This window comes from Sciurus vulgaris (assembly GCF_902686455.1).
Source record: "Sciurus vulgaris genome assembly, chromosome: 2".
In the NCBI taxonomy this organism is placed as follows: domain Eukaryota; kingdom Metazoa; phylum Chordata; class Mammalia; order Rodentia; family Sciuridae; genus Sciurus; species Sciurus vulgaris.
Window position 1 is genome coordinate 173693431 of NC_136462.1, and position 24741 is coordinate 173718171.

The 24741-nt window shown below is 43.7% G+C and overlaps 1 protein-coding gene across 1 annotated transcript; it reads left to right on the top strand.

Annotated features, from left to right (window-relative positions):
* The first annotated feature begins 8278 nt into the window (after positions 1–8278).
* Positions 8279–20710, top strand: LOC306654998 (solute carrier family 23 member 2-like). Its single transcript, XM_079129135.1, has 4 exons — positions 8279–11432; positions 12208–12345; positions 14532–14626; positions 16005–20710. Exons 1-4 carry the CDS (start codon positions 11249–11251, stop codon positions 16047–16049), a joined length of 462 nt encoding a protein of 153 aa, XP_078985261.1. The 5' UTR covers positions 8279–11248; the 3' UTR covers positions 16050–20710.
* The last annotated feature ends 4031 nt before the right edge of the window (positions 20711–24741 follow it).

Consider the following 24741-nt stretch of genomic DNA (forward strand, 5'->3'; position numbering starts at 1 on the left):
GTGTTTTACATGTAGTTGGTTTTGTTGCGTAATTGTTCTCTGCTATAAGTGCAATGAAAAGAATATTGAATTTGGAGTCTGACTTGCATTCTAACATTTTCTAGATGCAAGATCTGGGGTTATGTAATACGTACTATCAACGTCCTGCTTCGGTTCCCGGCCTCAACAAATGACTGATGGGAGAAGGGATAAACATTCCAGCTCCCTCACCTCCTGGGTTACTTTAGGACATGCTCTGTCCAATCTCTAAAGTTGGACAGAAGGACTGAATTCCCGTTGCTCTTAGTAGTACCTTGCTCCCTTCATTGGCTCTCTTCCCTTTCCTGGCTCACTTCCCTACCCGCTTTGCACTTGTGTCTTTATATTAGTTTCTACTTCTGGGGAAACCAACCAAAGATGGTCATTAGTCTGTAGTTAAAAACTCATTTAAAGTCTCAATTCCCTCAATTGTAAGATGGAAATTACAGTAACTATCTCACAGTGATATTGTAAAAATCAAATGGACTATCACATGTGGTCAGGCAGGGACTGGGCACACAGCAAGCATTCAGGAATATATATGCTGGTTCATTGGTTAATAAGAAATGGGCTAGGATGAATTTGAGTGTGTATCATGGTGGAACATGGAAAGTTATAATGCTTTGAAGAGAGAGGTTGTCAATAGGTTAAGCAAGCAAACTGAGGTCACCAGCTCAGAGTTTTCATACCTAGATTATAATAGTAAATGTTTAACTCCTGGCTCTCAAAAGGGTGGGGTGGAGGAAGCCTGCTATGTTTTTGCTTGCCAATTTCTGTGGTGTAATATTTCTATCATGAACTGGACTTAGTAGTGCATGCCTGTAATCCCAGTGATCTGTGAGGCTGAGGCAGAAGAATTGCAAGTTGGAGGCCAGCCTCAGCAACTTTAGAAAGACCTTAAGCAACATAGTGATCCTGTCCCAAAATAAAAAAGAAAGAGGTCCAGGGTTGTAACTCAGTGATAAAATGCCTCTAGATTCAATCACCAGTATAGAACCCACACACACACACACCCCAAAAATACCATGGCTGATTTCATGCTACCAACATGGCGTGACCCATCCTGGTGATCTCAATTTCTAATTTTAAACACAGGGGACAGGAGAATAAGATTATAGGAAGGCATGGTGGTACCCACCTGTAATCCTAGCACTTGTGAGTCTGAGGCAGGAGGATTGGGAGTTCAAAGCCAGCCTCAGTAACTTAGCAAGGCCCTAAGCAACTCATTGAGATCCAGTCTCTAAATAAAATGCAAACAAAGGGCTGGGGATGTGGCTCAGTGGTTAAGTACCATTGAGTTCAATCCCTAGTACAAAAAAAAAAAGAATTGTACTAGGTGACTGGGTTGTGGTGGTACATGCCTGGAGAGCCACCCAGGAGCCTGAGGAAGGATGATCATAAGTTCAGGCTCAGCTTGGTCAACCTTAGGGAGACCCACTCTCAGAATAAAATAAAAGGGCTGGGGATGGAGCTCAGTGGTAAAAACTCCTGCCTAGCATGCATGAGGTCCCTTGATTTCTTTTTCTTTTTTCTTTTTTTTTTTTTTTTTTGCAGTGCTGGGGATTGAACCCAGGGCCTTGTGCTTGCAAGGCAATCACTCTACCGACTGAGCTATCTCCCCAGCCCAGGCCCCCTTGATTTCATTGCTAGTACTGCAGGAAAAAAACAAAATAAAAGAATTATACTTAATGTTTGAAATTTGGACTACATTTAAGCTCTGCTCTGAACTAGTTGAGTCATTGTGTGAGCCAGTTCTAGGGTTCATTTAGTGATTATTGAGATACTGATGCTGCGTCTTTCTGGGTCTTAGTTTCTCCATCTTCAAGGTAAAGGATTAGATGATTCACACATCCTTTCTAGCCCTTTATCTCTTTAGAAAGCTCCTTACATTGTCCTAAAAACAAACTTTCAACAACAAAATACTTTTATTTTTTTTTCTGTATAGGGGATTAAATCTAGAGGCATTCTATCACTGTGCTATGTCCTCAACCCCTTTTTCTTTTTTCTTTTGAGACGGTCTAAGTTGCTGAGGCTGGCCTTCAACTTGCAATCCTCCTGCCTCAGCCTCCTTAGTTGCTGGGATCATAGGCATGGGCCACTGAACCCAACTCAAAAAATTTCATGTGTTCATGCTTGTGATGACTACAATTGATTGGGGATCCAGCACTGGGCAATCCTAGATTCTTTCCTGTCACACCAAGTGATTCAGGGGTTATTAATCCAGTGTCATTCTGCCTTCCTTGTATACCAGTTTTATTTTATGGATGTCTCCAGAGAAGGCCGAGGAAGGGAGCTAAGAAGGAACTGGTTTCCTATGGAAAGGACAGTCCCCTAACTTTCTGAACCACTGTGCAATTTCATAGAATCCAAATGGAATCTGAGGAAAAGTTCACAGGGGGAGAGAGACTTTTATAAGACAGAAATCAATATCCCTGATGTGGTTTTTCCCTCTAATGCCTCTGGTGACACCCTTCCAAGGGAATCCCTGACTCAGCAATTCCACGGCAGGACTTCTTATCCTAAGGATATAATTGGACAAGAGTGTGGGGATGTCCCTTGCAGCATTATTTATAATAATGATAACAACAACAGCTATAAAAAGTGGAGACTAAATGCACTACAATCATAAATTAATTATGGGGGCTGGGGAGATAGCTCAGTTGGTAAAGTGCTTGCCTTGCAAGCACAAGGCCGTGGGTTCGATTCCCAGCACCACCAAAAAAAAAAAAAAAAAAAAAAAAAAAAAATTAATTATGGTGTATCAACATATTGGGATACCATGTAGCTTCAAAAATAAAGCATATAGTTGTATGTGTATTGACATGGAAAAATAAGACATATTTCTAAGAAGCAAGTCACCAAACATTGCACTATTTTTGGTGTTTTGTATTGTTTTAAGATGAGCATCTCAGTATGTTGCCCAGGCTGGTCTTAAACCCCTGAACTCAAGGGTTCAGGACTGGGCTGGGCATGGTGGCGCACGCCATAATCCCAACTACTCAGAAGGCTGAGGCAAGAGGATCATAAATTCAAGGTCAGCCTTAGCAACTTAGTGAGACACTAAGAAACTTAGGAAAAACCCTATCTCAAAATCAAAAATAAGGGGAGATAGCTTAGTCTGTAGAGTGCTTGCCTTGTAAGCACAAGGCCCTGGGTTCGATCCCCAGCACCAAAAAAAAAAAAAAAAAAAAAAAAAAAAAAAATCAAAAATGAAAAGAACTGGGGATATGGCTCAGTGGTAAAGCAACCTGGGTTCAATCCCCAGTACCTGAAGAAAAGAAAATCAAATGATCAACCTGCCTTAGGCTCCTGAGTGCTAGGATTATAGACATGTGCCTCCATGCCTAGCCTTGTTTTATATTTGTAAAATAAATAATCTGTTTACATGTGTGTTGAAGGATCTATGGCAGAATGTTAGCAGTGATTATCTTTTGGTGTTGAAATTTGGGGAGATTTTTATTTCCATCTTTTGTTCACAAATTATCATTTCATTTTATTGTGGGAATATACATATGCATGCATAAATAGCTCATAAAATTTACCCTTTTAGTATCCTTTTAGTGTACAAAAAAATTCGGTGGCATTAAGTACATTCACAATCGTGTGTGGCCATTGCCACTATCCATTTCTAGAATTTTCTCATCATTTCAGGCAGAAGCTCTACATCCTTCACTCCCTTTTCTCCCCAATCCCTGGTAACCTCTGTTCTACTTATTATCTTTACGAATTTGCCTATCCTAGGCACTCCATATAAGGAGACTCATACAATATTTTTTCTTTTGTGAATATTAATCTTTCTGTTTGTCTTTATTTTTAATAAAGAATTCCCCCCCACACACTGTTGGTGTGTTAATGAGGTTAGAGGAGGTCAGCCTTAGCAACTTAGTGAGACACTAAGAAACTTAGGGAAACCCTATCTCAAAATCAAAAATAAAAAGAAATGGGGATATGGCTTAGTGGTAAAGCAACCTGGGTAAGATGTCCCTACAATGGCTGCTCCTTGGGAGGGCCCAGAGCATGTGTGATAGAAAGGAATAAAAACTAGAGAGAGAGAGAGGGTGGGGGGGAAGTGCAGTATTTGGCCTCAGATGGTTCCATTTCAGGTGGTCCTTCTTCCCTCTGACACCAGCACTTCTGCAGTGAATGAGATCCAACCAGTAGAAGTGGACTTGTTGAGACCAGCTTTCTTGAAGATTGAGGGAGTCTCAAGTTTTCTATTTCAAGCATCTTCTGTGTGTTTCAAACCCTGTGACTAACCTAGACGAGCTATATACCCATCATGGCAGCCAACAGAATGGCTGTTGATTGCTTTTTGTCCATGGTGTAGGCTGGGGTGCAGGGAGGACTTTAGCTGGTGGGGTCCAGGAGGCCTCAAGTACTCTGGAGATATGAGCAGTAGCTTCAGATAATTGGTGCCCTCATCCTAAAGCTCCATGTAGGGTCTTTTTGATCACGTGGACATCTGGGGTAGGCATTGTTCTGCTGTGTGTGGGGGTTTAATTGGGACTTTGGTGCAGTAGGGTGGAGGCTGGTGAGCTCTGTCTGCATTTTGGGTTACATCTGAGGTGAAAGGAGGACAGGAAGCTGTGGGACCCAGAACTGGGAAGCCAGGTCTCATGGCTCTATTCAGGGATCACAGCATGGGTCAAGTGGCTTTCTCCAGTATGCCTCCTTCTGTGTGTGACAAAGGCTTTAAGTTCTTTAAGTAAGCTCCCTTTGGGCCCGCCAGGCCTCCAGCATGTTGGTAGGAGAGTATAGATTCAAGAAGGTTCTCAGGATCTTTCTTTACCTGGCTGTGCTTTTTCATCTGTCTGGTGGGTGACTGTCTTTGAAATTCCAGGCAGTTAGGGAAATAAAAAAAATTCTATAAAAACAGGCTTTGAGGGCCATCCTGGAGAAGTTTTGTTTTTTATGAGGCAGATTTTCCTGTAGGGTTAGTTAGCTTTTCACAGGGCAGGCAGAGGAGGGCCTGAATATGATGTTGTGAAATACTTCCCCTCAGCCTCCTGGAAATGCTCTGGAAACCCCCAGATGTCCCATCTCTCCTGGCACTAGGATGGCTTCCAGATCTGCTGTGTGAGGATGAATTCTGCCCCCCACACCGTTGTGTGTTACTGAGGTTAGAGGTGGGTGGATAAGATGCCCCCACAATGGCAGGTCCTTGTGAGGGCCCAGAGCATGTCAGACCCTTCCTTCTCTTCCCTCTTTACTGCTTCTCACATCCAAGGAACCTGTCTGTTTCTGAGGGCAGGAAAGGCCAGCCACCTTGGATTTTGGTCTCCAACCCTGTCTCCAGGTAGCAAGTAGAGGAACCCCAAGATCTCTCCATAGGAAACTCAGAGCCTCAGTCTGTGGCACCATAAAAGGAAGAAGTGCTGGGGTTCCCTTCAGGAAAGGGATGTGAGGTCAGAGGTGAGTCTCAGATTGGCCAGTGACTTGGCAACCACTCAGTAAACAGGACGTGTGGCCATCACAGAAACCTGTGCTCAGAGGAAGCGGGAACTGGAGTCTGCCCTTCCTTACCTGCCCAGATCAGCCAGCAGCCCGTGGACAGGCAGGTGTGTGGGAGGTCACGGGCACGTACTCATGCCCTGACTAACAAATGGCCTCCCTCTAGGATGGGACTCCACTTATATCCCTAATTATTGGGCTAGAAGGAAGCTTAATTTGCCCTTTTCCAGGTTAGACATTACAACTGTCCTATCAAATATCCCTTGGTTTTGAGAAATGCAGGTCAGAATATTTCTTCTTTATTTGCTTTCCTGGGGTCAGTGTTATCTCCACCAATGGCCCACTGTCCCCTGAGGCCAAACCAGTCATGTAGCATTTTTCTCATGGCTGCATTTTAGTCTGTGATTGGGCTGAAACATGTACTTTTTGGCAGGGTCCCTCTGGTGGGCAGTGATAGAGAGGTTGCTTCAGGGAGGCAGATGTGACCAGGCCCTTCGCTGGAGTCTGTAGATAATGGCGGTGGGGGTGGTGGGGTCTAAGTCTCTGGCTTTTCTGAGCCAGAGTCTAAGTTTTCTGACCTACCTTGTCCTATAGTGAGTCATAAGACCCTCCTTGTTTCTGAAGGGTCTTGCCTCATAACCTGGAGTGAGGAACGCTGCATAGAGAGGCCAAGAAGAGTGCAGGCCTCACTGGCTTTCCCCTCCCTGTCTATTGGCATTAGATAAGACCTTTTTTTGTCTAATCACATTTTGACACAGTTGTCCATGCATAAATACCCAAAAGGTCTGGGTTCAGAGAACTCCCAGATAAGTGAACACGTGGCAGTTCTTGCAGGGTGGCATGCCTGGCGAGGGCACCGAAGAGCCGCACCTCTTCACCCAGACCTCACTCTGTGTATCTTCATTCCTATCCTCTGCAACATCTTTTACAATAAATCTGTGAATGTCAGGGAGCATCGGCCTGAGTCCTGTGAGCCACGTTAGCTAATTAATCAAAACTGAGAAGGGGGTTGTTGGAACTGGTTTGTACCTGGTGGGTTCAGAGAGCAGGTAAAACTGCCTGGGAATTGCAACTGGCGTGTGAAGTGTAGGAGGTGGTCTAGGGTACTGAGGCCTCAACCCGTGGGATCTGACACTCTCTCCAGGAAGGTAGTCAACTGACGTGGATTAGAGGAGGCCCAGCTGGTGTCTGCTGTGGAATTGAGTGCTAGTGGGAGAAATCCCCATGCACCTGGGGTCAGAAGACTTCTGGGTTGACTGTGGTGTGAGGGCACTTTGCTTTTCCTGACACTCCCTGTACGCCACATACACATACCCATACACGTGAACTCCCATGACCTGGACACAGCCACACCTGCACACAGTCACACTTACCACACACACTCGAACACCCACACCCTATCCCCCCACACATGCATATGTACACATATACCACACCCCACACCCCCATACCTGCTATGCACACAGTCCCTTACACACCCTTACACAGTCCCTTACACACCCATACCTATGCGTTCACGTCCACTCACATGGACCACTCTTTCTGTCTAAAAGTTTTACTTCCTTTGGGCCTCTTTTGGTCCCTGGTTCTCTGCTGAGAGGTTAAGGGCCCTTGAGTTTTCTTCTAAACATCCATCTAAAAGGTCAAAAGCTCGTCGAAGCTGGTGGAACTTCCCTATAATAAACAAGAGGCTGCTCAACCAGCCTGGGAAGCGATTGTCTGGGTGTCCCTGGGGCTGCTTTCCTGGTCATTGACCTGACCAGTGCATGTCTGTTGGTGTGGGGAAGGAAGCAGGCATTTGGGGCAGATCTTCCACAGGCCCTATGCACTGGGGGGCTCAAGCCTGCGTGCAAGGAGGGTCTGAGCCAGAAGGCCCAGGTGGGGCTCCAGTTGGTATACAAGGAGAAGAGACTTTGCAGACTCACCTGCCTGGGGAGTCCCAGCCCTGCTTCTTGCTGCGTTTCAGTTCCTCCTCTCCCTGGTGGCCCAGGCTGAGCTGCGTGTCAGGAAGGGCCTGTGTCTGGCATTGGCCAGCAGCTGAGGCTTTTTCTGGGGATGGGGGGAGGGTGGGAATGATTTGTGGGGCCTGTGGTGGGGAAGTAGTTCATTCTGTAGACAGGGTGCTATGTGGCAGGGGTCAGTGGCTCTGTGAATGCCAGTGCTCAGGCTCCTGGACAGGGACCTGCGTACTCTGGGCCTGCAGGGGCAGGGTCTGCCTTTCCTCCAGACGTCTGCAGGGTCAGTCACTCCCTCCTGCCATTCCAGGACTCCTAGCCTGCTACTGCCTCCTGTGCCTGTGGGGAGTCCCTCAGATCCAGCTCTCAGCGGATACCATAGAAGGAGCACAGGTTTCATGCTGGCTGTGTAACCTGGAACAAGTTGCCTGACCTCTGGGACCTTCTGTTTCCTCATCTGTAAAGCAGTGAAAATAAAGCCCTCCCTGTGGGGTCCTGGACGGACGGGGAGATAGCACAAGGGCCTTTTCCTAGGAGCATTAGCACTGTCAGGAGCCCATTAGAAACAATATCTTGGACTGGGGATGTGACTCAGTGGTAGAGCACTTGCCTGGCATCCATGAGGCCCTGGATTTGATCCCCAGCACCACAAAAAATAAAAAGAAAGGAAGGAAGGAGGAAGGAAAGGAAGAAGGAAGGAAGGAAGGAAGAAGAAGAAAGAAGAAGGAAGGAAAAAAAAGGAAGGAAAAAGGAAAGAAAAAGAAAAGAAGAAAGAAAGAAAGAAAGAAAGAAAGAGTCTAATGGCCACAAAATGGGGCAAAAGCCATGTTTCTCCTGAGTGTTTGCTGCTGTGACCATAAACTGGTCCCTAAAAAGATAGGGGTAAAACTGTTACAGATGGAGAGGGACTGTTGGAAAAAAACAGTTTAACTAGCTCCCTCCCTTTCTGTATCCTTTAAAAACACATCACATAACAGCCAAGGTCACCAAGCAAAGTATTGTTCTACAACAGGATCAAGGTGGTTTGGGGAATAATTACCTTCATTAAAATTTGAATGGTGCCAGCTTATTCTGAAAAGGAACCCTGCCAGTAGGGATTCCGGATGTTGCCCTGAATCCCTTTGCACCCAGCCATCTGGGCCACTTTCCCAGGCAAAGGCTACATCCAGTCAAAATCAGTGTCAGCTCTGAGATCAGATTTGTATTACCCTGAATCACAAGACTCAAGTCTAGGAAAAAGGGCACAGTGGAGACCATCTCCCATCAGCCTTTGAGTGAGAAGGTGGGACTTGCACCATAGGAATATCTGTGTGCCACACCCTGTAGCCCATGGGAAGATCCCCGCCTGGGAGAAAGGAGGCTCGAGTTCTGCTCTGTGATTTGTCCTTTGTCCAGCTGGAGGACTTGGACAAGCCATTTCCGAGTAGAACTCTGCTCTGTAGTCCTAGGATTACACGTCTGGATCTATGGTGTGCAGTGTGGTAGTCAGTAGCGACATCTGCCTATGTTAAGTTTAAACAAGTCAGAATTAAATACTGATTCCCCCAGTCACACTGATCATGTTTCCACCCTCCAGCATCTTGGGTAGCTAAATAGATGCCACTGGACAGTACAGTGAAGGCTATATCCATACCCAGTTCTACTGGACATCACTGGTCTAAGCCATTGAGCCAGAAAAGGATGGTCTGCACCTCTTCCACAGGCTGTGCCTCCATTTCCTGGCAACTCCATTATTTGCTGTCCTTTGTTCAGTTATTGAATTTTCTGTGCATGGATTGCTCACCTATCTTATTTAGAGTTGGGGTTACCTACCCTTCCTCCTCACTGAGTGCATTCCAGTGTCTGTCCTACAGAGGGGCAGCATACACCGTGGGGAGGCACTTTGGATTCCAGCCATAGTGCCATCACTTCATCTCAGTGTGACCATGGGCAAGCTGTGTCAGCTCTCTGGTCTCTGCACCCTTGTCTCCAAGGTAGTTTGAAAGGTGTTGGAATCATCACTGATGTAAAACTCAGCCTTCTGGAGTGTAGCAGGTAATGGGAAGCCATAGGTGCCCCTCATTGATGCTATCTGCCCTTGTTTTATTTCTAAGAACAGAGTAAACACTGTCTCCGTGCCTGTAGTATTCTTGGGAATTCATGCACCGGCTAATCTCTCAGTTTGACAGTGAACTCTTAACTCAGACCTCAAGACCATCTCCAAAAACCCACCTAAACTCAGCTTTCTTCCCTGACAGTGGACTCCCTCACAGTGGAACAGTGCAATCATTTGATCACAAGCATATGACTTACTCATCTTTGTATCCACCTCTAATGCATGCTGGCCACCTAGTTGATCCTCAAAATGTTTTCTGAAAAATGTGCCATTTTGATGAAAAAGGGGGGGGGGCTTATGTAATTGCAGCCAGGCACAAGTCATTTTGCTTGGTTCAGACGTTGGTGGGATCTTCTCCACTGCTTACTTGCCCTTCGAGGTGTGGGGAGAGGCTGGATTGGGACGTGGGCCCGTGTTAGCTGTCCAGCCAGAGAGCCATCTCTTTAGTTTCAGTAAAAGATTAGGCTTTGTTGCTTACCTAGCTGGCTCTGGATCCTAGAAACTGTCAGGAGGCTAAGGACTAGCACCATGCAGAACTCTGTGCAGCAGTTGAACAAGTCTTTAACATCTGTGCTACCAGTCACACATACCTAATGAGCACTTAAAGTGTGGCCAGTGCAAAGGAAGAATTTAAAGTTTTGTTTAATTTTAATTGATTTAAGTTTAATTTATCTTCTTCTCACTGTAGAGTCATATATAAAGCCCTAGGGGCACTCTCCCAAATGTTTCTAGGACCTCTTATACCTAATTTACACCCTCAGAGTGTAGTCCCTAGGGAGAAGGCAAAGAATAGGGGCCACTAGTACAAAATTCTTGAGCCAGATGCCAGCCCGATAGATGGAGACTTCTAGAAAGCAGAGGTCAGGTTTAATAGGAAACAAGCTCACAACACGACTAGAGGGAAGGAGGCTCACCAGCAGGTACAGCTTTCCTGAGAAGGGTGCTTTATTTCCTAAGCCCCAGAGGATTTAAACAAGGGACTGATATCCCCAAATCAGTGTGTTAGATCACTCTGTGACAGCGGGGCGAAGGAGGGGCGAGGCACCATGCAGCCCTTAGGCACATCGTGTCACCTAATCCCTTTAAGCAAAACCACAGGGTACAGCTATGTATAGTATAGTAAGGATCCTGAGACCCAAGGAGGCTAGCTTGCCCAGTCATACCCAGGTGGAATGGGCATACAAAGTAGCAGCTAGGCTCAAATATTCTGTGCTCTTGGCCCCTGCCCTGTACCACCTCTCACAGGCAATAAGAGAGGTGGTTCCGGGAATGTTGGAGCTATGGTTTTTCTGCTTAGGGGGAGAGGTAGGAAAGATCGAATTAAGGCTTCAGTACTTCTGCTGGTGAAGGGTGGTACAAGGAAACCCAGAAAAGAAGCAGAGCATAGCATCTGAGACCCCAGGGGTTCATTCCGGCCAGTGACCATGGGAGGACTTTGGAGACCCAAGACCTAAGCAGGGGTGATCCTATTCAGGGCACAGAGAAGCAAAGGCTGATCCCTGATCCCTGGGGCCACCTACCTACAGTCAAGATGAGAAGACTCAGCAGAGGGTGAAGGGAGAGGAGTGGAGTGAGGATAGGCGATGGGAAGCTCTACTTGGGGGTGTCCTTACAGTAATTAGGTTTGGAGTTCAGTCCCTGTTAACTAAAGATTTAACCAGCATTCTAGGTTCTGCCTAAGGGCTCAGTCACATTTGCCTTGGGCCCTGGGAGGCTAGACTGGAAACCCATGCTACTGGAGGATGACTGGCGAGCACTTGTCTGCCCTCTGTTGTGTCCACAGGTTGGCAGCCGCCGCGTGATCCAGTATGGTGCAGCACTCATGCTTGGGCTGGGCATGATTGGCAAGTTCAGCGCCCTCTTCGCATCCCTCCCAGACCCCGTTCTTGGAGCCCTCTTCTGCACTCTCTTTGGTAAAATTCTACCTCCTCCATAGTGGGCTTCCCTCCCAGCCTCCTTTCCTTGCATTTGCAGACTTATTAATAAGATCGTGATGTTTCTGCCAACTCCCTTTATTAACTGAAGCTATAATAAATTTCTATTTTAAAGTATAAAAGATTATGTCTTTAGGACTGGGGATGTGGCTTAGTGGTAGAGTTCTTGCCTGGCCCTGGGTTCAGTTTCCAGCACCACAAACAAAAAGATTGTCTTCACAAAAAATCAAAGATTACATCACTCTCCGAGTTGAGTTTACATTAAAGCTAGAACCAGCAATAAGAAAATTATGCTACAAAAATTAATTAAATATAGTTAGAATTTCTCTTTAATTAGAATTTCTGATTGATTTAGTTCAAATATCCCCTTGAATGATCCATTTAAAACTGATCATTTTTAAAGGGAACTCAGGATTTGATCTCTGCACTATTTGGTTATAGTAATCGGGAACATGCACAGATAATTTGAGTGGGTTCCCAATTTAATTGAATTGTTTGTATAGAGGGAGCCAGTGCTTTTCACCATCTCCTTCATCTAAGGAAAATGTAGTGTGATGCATGTGTTGAGGGTGTTTTGAACTAGAGACAAATGGTCCTGTTTCACCTCCAAGTCTCCCCTTCTTACTGCCACTGTACTGGTCTCCTACCTTGTTGCTGATGGACAGAGAAAGGACATGAGGTCACTGTCATGAGTGACCCATTACCATGCTGCAGGTGAACTCAGTGGACCTGTGTCTGGTGTTTTTCTCTCCAGGAATGATCACAGCCGTTGGCCTCTCTAATCTGCAGTTCATTGACTTAAATTCTTCCCGGAACCTGTTTGTGCTTGGATTCTCAATCTTCTTCGGGCTCGTCCTTCCAAGTTACCTCAGACAGAACCCTCTAGTCACAGGTAGGGCAAATAGGCCTTGACTCTTGGGGTGAGCTGCATTCACAGCTGTTCTCCAGGGGAAGCTTGAAGCTTTGGCAGTGTTGCTGCACCTTCATCTTTGCATTTTCTTGAAGCTCATTCTCTGAAAGCCTGGGTGGGGCCTCTCACATAAGCCAACATGTGCACATAACTGACAGGGAAGCCAAGGTCTGTTTCTTTACCAGGATCCTCTTCTTTGGGAGAATGCCTCTCTGTAAAACCTTTGATTTCTCAGACTAGTGCCATATTAAGAGTTATAGTTTCTTAGCCAGGTATAGTGGTGCATACCTGTAATCCCAGCTACTTGGACACAGAGATAGGAGGATCAAGTTCAAGGCCAGACTGGGCAACTTAGGGAGACCCTGTCTTAAAATAAAAATTTAAAAATGGGCTGGGGCTCTGTGGTAGAGAACCCTTGGTTTTCAATCCCCAGGACTAGCAAAAGAGAAAAAAAGGTAATTTCTTAAAACTCAACTTTATAGACTTTGAAATACATATTTTTCTATTGGGATTATAGCTACTTTGAATTCAAAATTAGCCTTTTTAACTTTTACAACTAATTTAAAATGGCATTTAATACAGTGTTATGTGCAATCACTACCCCTGTCTAGTTTGTAAAACATGTCATCAGTCCACAATAAAACTCCCTATTCCTTAAGCTACTAACCCTCTCCCCCAGCTCCTGGCATCCACCAGTCTGCTTTTTCTCTCTATGGGCTTACCCATTCTGTATATGTCATATAAATAGAATCATGACCTATTGTGTCTTTAACTTAGCATAATAGTTCAAGATTTGTCTGTTGTAGATGGTCAAATGTTTCATTTTTATGACTAATATGTATATGCCATAATTTACTCACCCATTGATGAACATTAGTTTGCAGCTATTGTGACCATTGGTACACATGTACAAACACTTCTCATTATTCATGATTATTATGTTCTATATAGTTGCCTCAAATAGAATTAGCAAATACTGAACCATTGCTTCAAGGGGAATGTGGCCAACAGTACTGTTGACCAGTGAATCTTACCTGATACTCACCCAGACTTCTTGTACAGAGGAACACTGGACAGCACTTCAGTAGAACACTTGGTGACCATTTTAAATAATAAATCACCAACTAAAAGCATAAAATAACAAACCTGGTTTTATAGAAACTATAGAAAGGACACTTTATTTAGAGTAGGAGAGCTGAAAGGCAGAGGGTCACCTTGTTTGACTTCAACTGGGAATATATGTTGGGCAACTCAGATTTTCCACTGCTGTGCGTGCTCATGAGACTGCAAAAGCACCAGGAGTATTCATTTTGAGTTTATGGATGACTTTTAGTGCTATTCACAAATATAGAAACTGTAAATGATGAGCATATACCATATTTGCTTGAGTACCTGTTTTGAATTCTTCTGGGTATATATCCAGGAGTAGAGTTGCTGAGTCATATGGTAATTCTATGTTTAACTTTTTGAGGAATTGCCAAACTGCCATAGTGGCTGCACCATTTTACAGTCCCATCAATTGTGTATTTAGAGAATTCCTTTGTCCACGTGTTCGTCAACACTTATTGTTTTCCGTTGATGATCATCATATTTTAAGTGTAGAAAGTGTGAGAACTTCCTAATAACAAGGATATTCCTGCTGTACTTTACATTTTAATGTATCACATTTCATGGGAGGATGTCTTCATATCCAGTTGCTCCTGATTATTAAAAGCGGCTAGGCTCTAATTAGTAATCCAGAATACTGAAAACTCATATGATTATAGATACGACAGATATTTTTGTCATCTTACTCATTTTATAATTTTTTAACTTCTTTTAGCTTTAAGCTTTTTAGCTTACAGCAGCCCTCTTTCTAAAAAGTTTTAGATCTATAGACAATACCACAATGGTTTCATAGTTTGTTATAGGGTCAGTGTCTCTCTGTAAGGTTTGTCTCCTATGCGCTACTATAAGGACTTTCCTTATGGAGATAACATCGGATTACTGTTGACGTATTCATATTTGTTTAAAACATGAATGACAAAACTTTATTGATGTGTAACTGGGAAATGTACACTTTCATATGCTGTAGACATGACTGGCAGAGTCATGCCCCCCACTGCCCATTCCTGAGTCAAGGGCAGACCTGCAGTGATGACCCCTTGACGGATTCTTTCTGCTTCTAGGCATAACAGGAATCGATCAAGTGTTGAACGTCCTTCTCACAACAGCTATGTTTGTTGGAGGCTGTGTGGCTTTTATTTGGACAACACCATCCCAGGTACGTGGTATATATATCAATCATGCTTACTACATGTGTGGGTTATTTTTTTCCCAAACAGAAATAATAAGCGAAGCTGATTGTGGTGGCATGCCCCTGTAGTCCCAAGCTACTTGGGAGACTGAGGCAGAAGGAATTGCTTGAGCCTTGGTGTTTGAGGCCATCTTGGGCAACATAGTAAGACCCTGTCTCCAAAATAAATAAATAAGAAACAGAGAGAGTAAAACTAATCAAAGCCATCATTTATTAAAATAGTCATCTAGCTGGGTGCAGTAGTGCATGCCTATAATCCCAGTAACTAGGAGGCTGAGACAGGAGGATTCAAGTTCAAAGCCAGCCTCAGCATTTAGCAAGGCACCTCCCTGGGTTCCCATCCCTGGTTACAATTAAAAAAACAAAAAAACAAAAAAAAATTATCTTCTAAAGCAGTGAGATGATGTGTGAATCTGTTTTTTCTTAATAAGCTGGTTGACTTTAGGTATCTCCTCCACTGTGGCGTCTATGGGATTCATGGATTCATTGACACAATCTTGAGTTGCTGGTAGCAGTCTGTGGCACCTCTTCCTGGTCCCTGTTCTTTAAATGAATTATTCCTAAGGCATACTTCCAGCCACTAAGGCCAAAGAATGGTAGGCAAGGGCTGAAATCAGCAAGGCCGAGGCCAGTGATGAGGTGTAAGAAGACAGCTATCTCTGCAGCACACAAGCCCTCATGGATGAGTGGTCCTTGAGGAAAAACTAGGTAGTGTACATGCTGGGATGTGGCCCCACCTTGGTGCCTTCTCAGTGTCCTAGAGATGGCTGCTGTATACCATTGTAACATGTTGCCTTCAAGGACGGGTGATGTGACTCTGCCTGATGTTCTTACCCAGGGAACCCCCAGCAGTCTCTTGATTGAGACATTTTGGAGATAGATTGTTTTAAGGGGGAAAATTGCAAAATCTTTAAGCCCAAGATTGAGGTCGGTGTACCCCACTCCTCACCATGCACTAAAATAGTGCAAAACAGTATAAAACTTAGGTGAATACAATACTGACATGGTGGCCAAAGAAAGCTGTAACATGGCTTGGGCCAGACTGTAACCATCAACATTGAGAATGTGGGTCATGGGGCAGGTCAGGGAACATGTGAAGGGGCATCAAGAGGTCACTTAAGTATGGAGCAAGGGATAAGGAGGGGCTAGTGATTCTTGGGCTTCTAGTCTGGGCACCTGGAGAACTGAGCATCTTTAACTTCTCTGCTGTCATCCAGGCAGATTTGATCTCTGGGACAGCATGTGTTTGTGTGTGTATGTATAAATAAAATCTTGGGTCTCATTCCTGACAATGGTTAAACTAAACATTCCTTTTTTTTTGTTTGTGTGTGCACATGTGCGACAGGTACCCCAGAGGAAAGAGGAATCAGGAAATGGAAGAAAGGTGTGAGCAAAGGGAACAAGTCACTTGATGGCATGGAATCCTACAATTTGCCATTTGGCATGAATATTATTAAAAAATACAGATGCTTCAGCTACCTACCCATCAGCCCAACCTTTGCAGGTTACACATGGAAAGGTTTCGGAAAGAACGAAAACAGCCGGAGTTCAGACGAAGACTCACAGGCCACAGTATAGCCCTAGCTGTGCCCTGTGGCCTGGCCGCAGCAAGGCAGTATCTGTAGTTCCTTACTGAGTAACAAGAAGTAAAGTATGTTTGTATATCTACATTTACATCCTACACCCCAGAGCTAAGACAGTTTGCACATCGCTTTTCTGTTGTAGGTGGTGATTTGTGTCAAATATGGTGTCTCACCTATGTCCTTATTTAAGCCCTCGATCTCTTGCCCTTTGAGAGTGTCCATTGCTGGCCATGGTCACTGAACTTGAAATTCCAGTTCTCCTGTGGGAATAGATGTGTGAAATCTGCAGCTATTCCTTCCTTGCAGTCCTCTCTAGTACCTACTGCTGGCTTTTCTACAGGCTGCCTGTAAGGCCCAGGGCCTTTTGGTCTGAGAAGCACCTGGACCCACTTTGTCTTCACTTGACCTTAGCCTGTACCTTCAGAGACTTCCTCTGGTCAAGGGACACCAGTGTCCTCATGTTGTCACAGCTGCCTGTGATCAGGTGTGATTCTCTTGTCCCTGATACTCCTGTAGGAGGTTGTTGACCTGACTGACCCAGATGTGGGCATGCATAAGGTCTTTTTTTTTTTTCGATAATACAGATATTGAATCAAACTCTGTTCAGGGGACTGAAGGGAAGGGAAATGACCCTGAAGTAAATATTATTCTCAACTGCCCCTTCTCCCTGCCACCCTGTGGCCAGCACATTTCATACTGGCCTCTTTTAGTGGAGACACCCTATTTGGCATCTGTTGCTACTGGCTGGTGTGACAGGTACAGAGTGCCACACAGGGGCACCAGTCAGATACATCTGTGGGCGTCTTGGCTCTCTTGTCATGTGGATGTTACTGTTGCGCGTGTCTGTAATTACGAGGTTTTATTCCTATTTAATGTTATTGACTATAGCAGATTTTCAAAATCCAGTGTTTTTCCATTTGACCTTCTTCCCTTGCATCCCTATTACTGTCCTGCATCCCCCTATCCCCATTAAGAGAAGAACCAGCATCGTAAAGCTGTGGATACCATCAGGGAAGCTTGTTGTAAGGCTGTTGAAGGCCAGTAACCATTGTTGTGGTTGTGTTTTGTATTGCTTGATACCGTGAAAGTGTAAATACTGTATAATGCCTAATCTATTTATCAAAACTGACTACTGGACCAGAGCCCAGAAACCATGGGTCAAGTTACACGTGAATTTGTTTTGTGAAGAAGGGAATTTGGGACAGGTAACAAGCAAAACCGCCATACTGAATGGTCCATCATCCATCATCCCAAAAATTCATTCTTCTGTTGCAATTCATCTTTGGCAGATGTGGCTCTTAAGGAGACTTAAGGGTTATCATAGTACATGTCCACTGGATCTTGATTTTACAGAAGGGAAGGTTAGATTCCTTAGCCAAATATTGCCTTATTTATGTTGTTGCAGAAGACCGTGAGAAAAGAAGCTAGAAGGCTCCCTTTGTTAAGAGTTGTAATTTATAACACTAAATTCTTTCTGACAAAATGACTTCTTTTGAATTCAGTTTGAAGTTTTTCAGCCAAAGGAAAAACGTGAGACATGAAGTAGTGACCTTGGTTAATAAGATTGTGCCTCTCACATGGTCATCGACCTGGCTGAACTTTGGATGGCAGTGGGTGTTCCTGTTTCCCATTGTACAGTGTGGTTCTTGGTGACCTGGTGTCCACAGGGTGCATTTCCTGTGCCCTCAGCCCCAGGCTGCCCTGACCACCACATTGTGAGGTCTTTGGTTGTCACTGTAGCCCTCTTGACTCCTGAAGTTTTGGGCTTCAAGAGCACCTCAGAGCCACTGTGTTACTTTGCCAAAATCTTAGTGCAGATTGAGTAAAGAACTTAGATTCTAAACTACATTTAATTTTTGTATTTTTAAAAAATGTGTATTCAGTGCATAGTTCCTTTAAAAGCACACTGGTTAATGGTTCCCATCCCTCTTTTGGTAAGCCCTTGAGCCGGACAGCTCTCCTGCACTACGTTGACCTAATATTCCTATTTTGCTCAGTATCTCCCAGTTTCTCTGCTCTCAAAAATGGGGAGAACTGCAAAATATATCAGATTTTTAGAATTCTAGCCCTTTAAGGTAAGTAGAAACAGCATGTATCCAAGTAAAGCCATTGATAATTCACATACATTTTCCCTTCAGCCTGACTGGGCATCTTCCCTCCCAGCGAGCTCCACTCAGGGTGTGGGCCTCAGCTGTCTAGAAACTCTCCCTCTGAACCCCTCACTGGGCCAGCTTATAATGTGATGCCCCACTCCATTGGTCTGTGGGAGGTCCTCAGCAAGCATCCACGTGGTGAAAGAAGTCCTATGCCCACACCTGCCATGGGAAACAGTTTCCACCCTTCTTCCCTTGAGGCTAGCTCTGATGTTCTGTCCAGGAAGGAGGAAGAGGACAGGAGGTGGGAGAAAAAAGGGCAGCTGGATCACATGCCCCCACTGAGTCTGGTGGTTTCTGCACAACCTTGAGTGATTGGAGTTCCTTCATCACTAGTAGATTTTGCACATAGAATGCATAGGTGCACAAACCATTTTAGGAAGTAGCCCTCCTGCTAGCAAGTATGTCACAGAATGAGTCTGTAATCAAAAGGAAAAGATGTATATTTATCTTCTAGAGTCCCTGCCATACCTGAAGGGGAGGTGGCCACATATGTTCTGTGCCTGATATCCTTCCCATTCACATTGTTGGCCTGCATTGTGGGGCTGTGCACTGCTGTGCTTCTTTTTGCCAATAGAATGTTACAGAGTATTTTGGATGTAAATGTTCTTGTAGGGCTTGGGTCTCTTCACTTTGACAGTGGCCACCTACCCACCATTTCACCTGCCTGTTTCCTGAAAGAAGGCATCTGTATTGACCATGGGAAGTAGAAATAATATTTGACAGGGAGATGCCGGCATGAGATTCACAGTGGGGGAGACTGTGAATCTTCAGAGGTCCAGAGAGTAATGGGGAATGGCTCCAATCTTTGTGACTTCATTCTCATTAGGGAGTTAACTTAGATTCATGGATACATTTGTCTTCAGAATCTTCCTTAAGAGGTTTTCCTGTGTTGACTTTTAGTTTCTTGGGATTGATCAAGGCAAGAGAAGTGGCTTTACCAGACCAACTAAAATGAAGCATGGTGGGTCCTGATGATTTCCTGTTTTCATGGTAACAAATTCACATGCAGGATTTGCTTTATACTGTAGAATACTGACTTTCACGACAACTGGGTTTATGCATGAATATTGCAGTATTTCCATAGAGTAAAATAACATTTCTGCCCAGGATAATAGTCACAGTTTTCCAGGGAGGGAATGATATAATTTTCATGACAATGTCATGTGCTGATAGAATTTCTCCATTGATGAATCTCTAGTATTGTGTGTATACTTTATTTACCCATACGTATGTTTTATGACCATGAGCTTAGTTTTAATTTCTTTTATTTGCATCCCTGCTGAGATGTTGATGCTAGCAACTTAGTTTTAAAGTTGGCAAGTCTAATCTTCAGTAATATCAGTGCCACAAGAGCAGACAGGCCAGACAGAAGGTGAGTAAGGAGCAGTGGTGAAAGCCTCACTCCAGAAGCCACCTGACCAGAGGAGAGACAGTATCAGCAGGTGGTTGTGCTTCGGCTGTACACTTGGCTGTAGGCACCAGGCCTGGTGTGGCCTGGTGTGGATTGGCATGAGGGCCTGCTGTGCACACCCAGCCACACCCAGCCAGCTCCTGCACCTGAGCATTCACAGAACTCCCGTCTCCAGGAAACTCTTCCTCGGCTTCAGAGAAGAAGCTAGGGTTTCACATGCTGCGTGTTGTCCTCTGTCCCTTGTGATTTGGACACACAGACTAGGACATCTCCCACCCTCCCCTCCTCCTACAGTCAGAACTGAGTAGTGCAAGAAGGCTGCCCATTTTGCCAGCATTCAGCTTCCACCCCTGGATCCCCGTCAGCAGCCTCGCAGACATTCCTGTCCCTTCAGGTTGCTGTTGACTGTGCCTCATCATCACTCTGACATCCGGCGTCCTTAGAATTGCTGTATGTATTTCCAGGCACTTAGGACACCCTTACCAGCGTTGCCATCCGACTGACAGTTCAAATGAACACCCTTTTCTGTTCGTTCTAACAACCTTTGTTTGACACATTAATAAATTTCTGGCTGTTCTTAAAACAGTGGAGATGCCTCTATTTTCCTTGAGTTTTGTGACTGACTTTACCTATATACCTTTCTGGGATTTCGTTTGTTTTTTATTTTGCATACCGAGGGTATTTGGGGTGGGGTTGTTTTTTGAGATGTGTAATTCTTTTATGGAGTTTTTAAAAAGAATTTTCATATTGTTTTTCTAACATGGCTTCATTAAACGTTTAAGTATTTTAAAAATATGTAATATTTGGACCAGATGTTGTGAATAATAGTAGAGATAAAGCTATTTTATTCTGTATTTTTAAAACTGTTCCGTACAAATAAAAGCTCTCCTGGATGCCCTTTTGCTGTTTGCACTCCTCCTCCTTTGGCCAGTCTTTAAGAAATTGTAATTTGTTTAAAGCCATCACCTAAGCGAGAGAATCAGCTAATAAATTCAGTTTAGCTGGGCACAGTGGCACACACCTGTAATCCCAGCAACTCGGGGCTGAAGCAGGAGATCTCCAGTTCAAGGCCAGCCTTGGCCACTTAGCAAGACAGGCTCAAAAGAAGGGCTGGAGATGTGGTTAAGTGGTAGAGTTCCCCTGGGTTCAGTCTGCAATACCTCCCCACCAGAAATCATACCATTTTCTCCTTTGGTTCACTTCTGGAATTCTGACTTTTTTTTTTTTTTTTTTTTCCATTTATGCTGCATCTCCTAGGTCTGTTTTATATAGGGTCACTCATTTTCTCTCTTTCCATTTCCTGAAAGAGTTTGGAAGAATTTCCAGAGTAATTATCTAAATCATCAACTGGGATTTATAGAGTTCCAACCTCCTGCTCATGTCTTTGGTCATTTTCAAACATACAAAAGTAGAGAGAATAGCACAATACACCCCCACGTGGGGCTGGAAGCTTAGCTCAGTGGTAGAACACTTTTTTAGCATGCTCAAAGCCCTGAATTTGATCCCATCACTAAAAGCACACCAAAACCAAAACAGTACCCCATGTGCCCATCACCTAGCTAATAGGTGTGGACTCACAGCCAATCTTATTTCAAATATACTCCTTCACTTTCCAGTTTTGAAGCAAATCCCAGACAGTACTTCATCTATAAATATTTGAGTAGTTAAACTAAAAGATAGTCCTTAAAAAATATAACAGGGACAACCACTGTGTTACAAAAAGCAAAACTCAAACACCTGCTGATTTAACGTTAGGGTAAACTCTTAAAAATTTTCACTAATTCTATGATAATATGAATACCTATGTTGTGCAAAAGAGATGTCTCAGTGTGCATTTGGCACAATGCCTAATTCTTATAAATTTAAGAAATATGTTGGTTTTAATGACTACCAAACAAAATAAACTCTAGACAAATAACCTAATGCAAAGAGTATATCTTTAAAAATTAACAGTATTTCCATAATACAATTAACCATCTAGCCAGGGTTTAAATTTCCAGTGTTAAGTATTTGAAATAGAATCCACATGAAGTCCACATTTTGCCATTGACTGAATGTCTTCCCATATCTGTGTCTCTCACATTCTCTTTACAACTTATTTGTTAGAGCAATTTATTTGTCTTGTAGTTTCCTTCAGGGGATATGGAGTACACCCCCTTTTAACATGTTCCTCTGCTCTCAGTATTTCCTGGATCAGATTTGGGTCCATCTGGGGAACAGAGGGCCAGTGGTGCAGTGGGTAACATCTCTGACTGGGTCAGAACATTCCAGTTGCATCTTATGTCCGTGGTTGTATTTTTAAAGGAAGACACAGTCTTTCACAATGAGATCTTTTCATAGATGCTCTGTTGCCTCAGGTCCTACTGAACATATATCTTAGGGATTTTGCTTAGGGAGCCATTTCATGTAAGTTGTTTCCTGAGGACACGTTTCTTCCAATTCCTTAGGATAGTCCTTTTTTTTTGAACTATTGGAACTTTTCATGTGTCTGGTAATTTTCTTGCTGCTTTTATTGAAGAGGGAGGACTGTTCAACAGCAAAATTTAGTGGGTAATTTTTTTCCCAAAACTTGTTTCATGGTTTGATATAAAATTCCTTAGACCCTAGTTGGCCTGTCATTGCATTCACTTCTGTTAGGTTACAACTTGCCAGACACTGTTTATTCAGCAGGGATAACTTATCATAAATATGCTAATATTTTGGTTTTATTACAGATGTCTTCATATTTATGTGAATGTATTTTTTTTTTAAATCATGATGATCTTGAAAGTCTTTGGTCATTCTTTCAGAGGTGTGGCTCTGGGTTACTTTTATTCCCTTTCTTATCAATCTTTTTTTTTTTTTTTTTTTTTTTTTTTTGGTGTTTCCTAACTTATTAACAATAATAATTGTATAAAATCTTTTCAAAGGTTTAAGTTTTTTCTAAAGGACATTATAAGGCTAGTGGCAAGTATAAATTCTATTATAAATATTTGGTAGTACCATAATTGAAAAAGTAGGAAAGCCCCTCTACTCCTTGAATATGAAAACCCTTGTATTTCCTCAAGTTGTACTTGATGTTAAAAAAGTTTCAACATATATCAGTAATAATATGAAAGTGCTGAAGCTGCCTCATATGTATTTGCTCCCTTTTGTCCTGTGTGGGAAGGTTTTACCTACTAAATGATATGGCTTGGTAGATGAGGTCTTCCAGAATATTCTATCCTTATGGGGTAGGGAGACTCATGGAGTTTGAAACCACAGTCTCAAACTAGATGAATGATTCTAGAATGGTGGGATTTTGGCATCTGCCTCTGAGCAGTATCTGGAAGTCTATAGTGACCACCCCTGCACCCCCACTTTCTACATACCCCCAAGGGAGCTCTTGCCTTAATGGGCTAATGTTATCTGGAAACAACCCTAGACAAGAAAACATCCATTCTAGCTCCAAGCTCCAAACCCCTTGGAGACACTGTGAGCCTTAAAATTCTAGTGTTTCACCTATGAAGCAACTATCTGGAGATTTAAAGATGTCTGTGGGCTTTGTATGTGTTTGTATATTTATGAACACATGCAGTTTATTTGTTATGTTCTTGCCTTTTGGGAAGCACGTGATCCATAGTGGCCTCAGAAACGTTCTGGGAATGAGTTTGAAGCAGGAGAAATGACCTCCAGGAAGGTCCTCCTGGGAATGAGTTTCTTGCCCAACATAATAAGGCTTTTAGAAAATAAGAAGTTTTCACCTCAAGTAAAATCCTAACCATTTTTATTGTGGTTCAGTGATCCAACAAGGAATTTGGTAGGTGGACATCCATGCTCAGATCTCAAAGTCCTCTTCCCAGAGGATAGAGTGTCCCCCGGCTCTGCTCTCCCATTCTTTCTGGTTGTATGGAATTTTAGAAGTATACAAGACTACACTTCCCAGCCTTGCTGGTGGCTAAGTGTGATCATGTGACCAGGCTTTGGCCAGTGAGGCATAGTCAAAGCTGAGATGCAACTTCTGAGTTGTGTTCTTAATAGTAGCTGTTTATCCCCATCTTTGCCTTTGTCTTCACTGCATAAAGGTAGAAGTGGTGACCAACCAACATGGTCCATTCAGACAAGGACAACACCTGGCTGGTCAGGAAAATGCAAAAGAAGGATTCTGAACTCCCGGGGTTTCTTCTGATGACTTCAGCCCAAACTTTGACACAAGAGAAAACATTTATTTCAAACTTTATTATCTGGGTCTCTTCTGTAACTACCAAAACTGTGTCCTGTCAAGGATTTTGTAGATACAAAATAATTTAAAATTAGGCTAACAGTTCATTGTGTTCAGCCTAACAATTGACCATCCGTGCTACTTTGAGCAACTTAAACTCTGAGCCTCTGCTTTTTGCTCTATAAAATGGAAATAATACTCAGTTGTAGAAAGAATTAGGTTTAAATATAGACCCTCAACACATTAGATTCCATTCCTCCTCAGTTCCTTTCCAGGTCTCACAGACACACACAAACAGTTTTATAGAACCACAGTCATGGTGCATGTGTTTTAACTGGACAAACTGACCAGACCAAGGCTAAGACTTTGGTGTGTCAATCTGTGGATGACTTGCATATGACATCCCTGGTTCATCTGTGTTTTCTAGACCAGCCAAATCCCTGCCAGTGTGGCGCAGAATTTTTGGAGACCACCCAGTTATATTCCCTGAATTTGACCAGCACCTGTGATATCTGTGGGGAGTAACCCCAATCCTTTCCACAAATGAGGCTCTGGGGGGATGGTGTGGTGGGTGAGGTGGGAAGAGTACATTCAGTGTACTCCAGGTGTTCAGAGAGGAGCAAAGAGTGAGAAAAAAAATTATTATTTGGTGTGGGGATAGAATCCAGGAGCACTTTACCTCTGAGCAACACACCCAGCCCTTTTTATTTTTTATTTTGAGATGGTCTCACTGAGTTACGAGGGCTGGCTTC

What these genes read in the sequence shown, in the direction of transcription:
- LOC306654998 (XM_079129135.1), top strand. Translation starts at nt 11,249, where the DNA reads ATGCTACTGGAGGATGACTGGCGAGCACTTGTCTGCCCTCTGTTGTGT. An exon ending in CCTCTTCTGCACTCTCTTTG is followed by an intron (nt 11,433 to 12,207) that starts GTAAAATTCTAC and finishes TTTTCTCTCCAG; the next exon opens with GAATGATCACAGCCGTTGGC. An exon ending in TTTGGACAACACCATCCCAG is followed by an intron (nt 14,627 to 16,004) that starts GTACGTGGTATA and finishes CATGTGCGACAG; the next exon opens with GTACCCCAGAGGAAAGAGGA.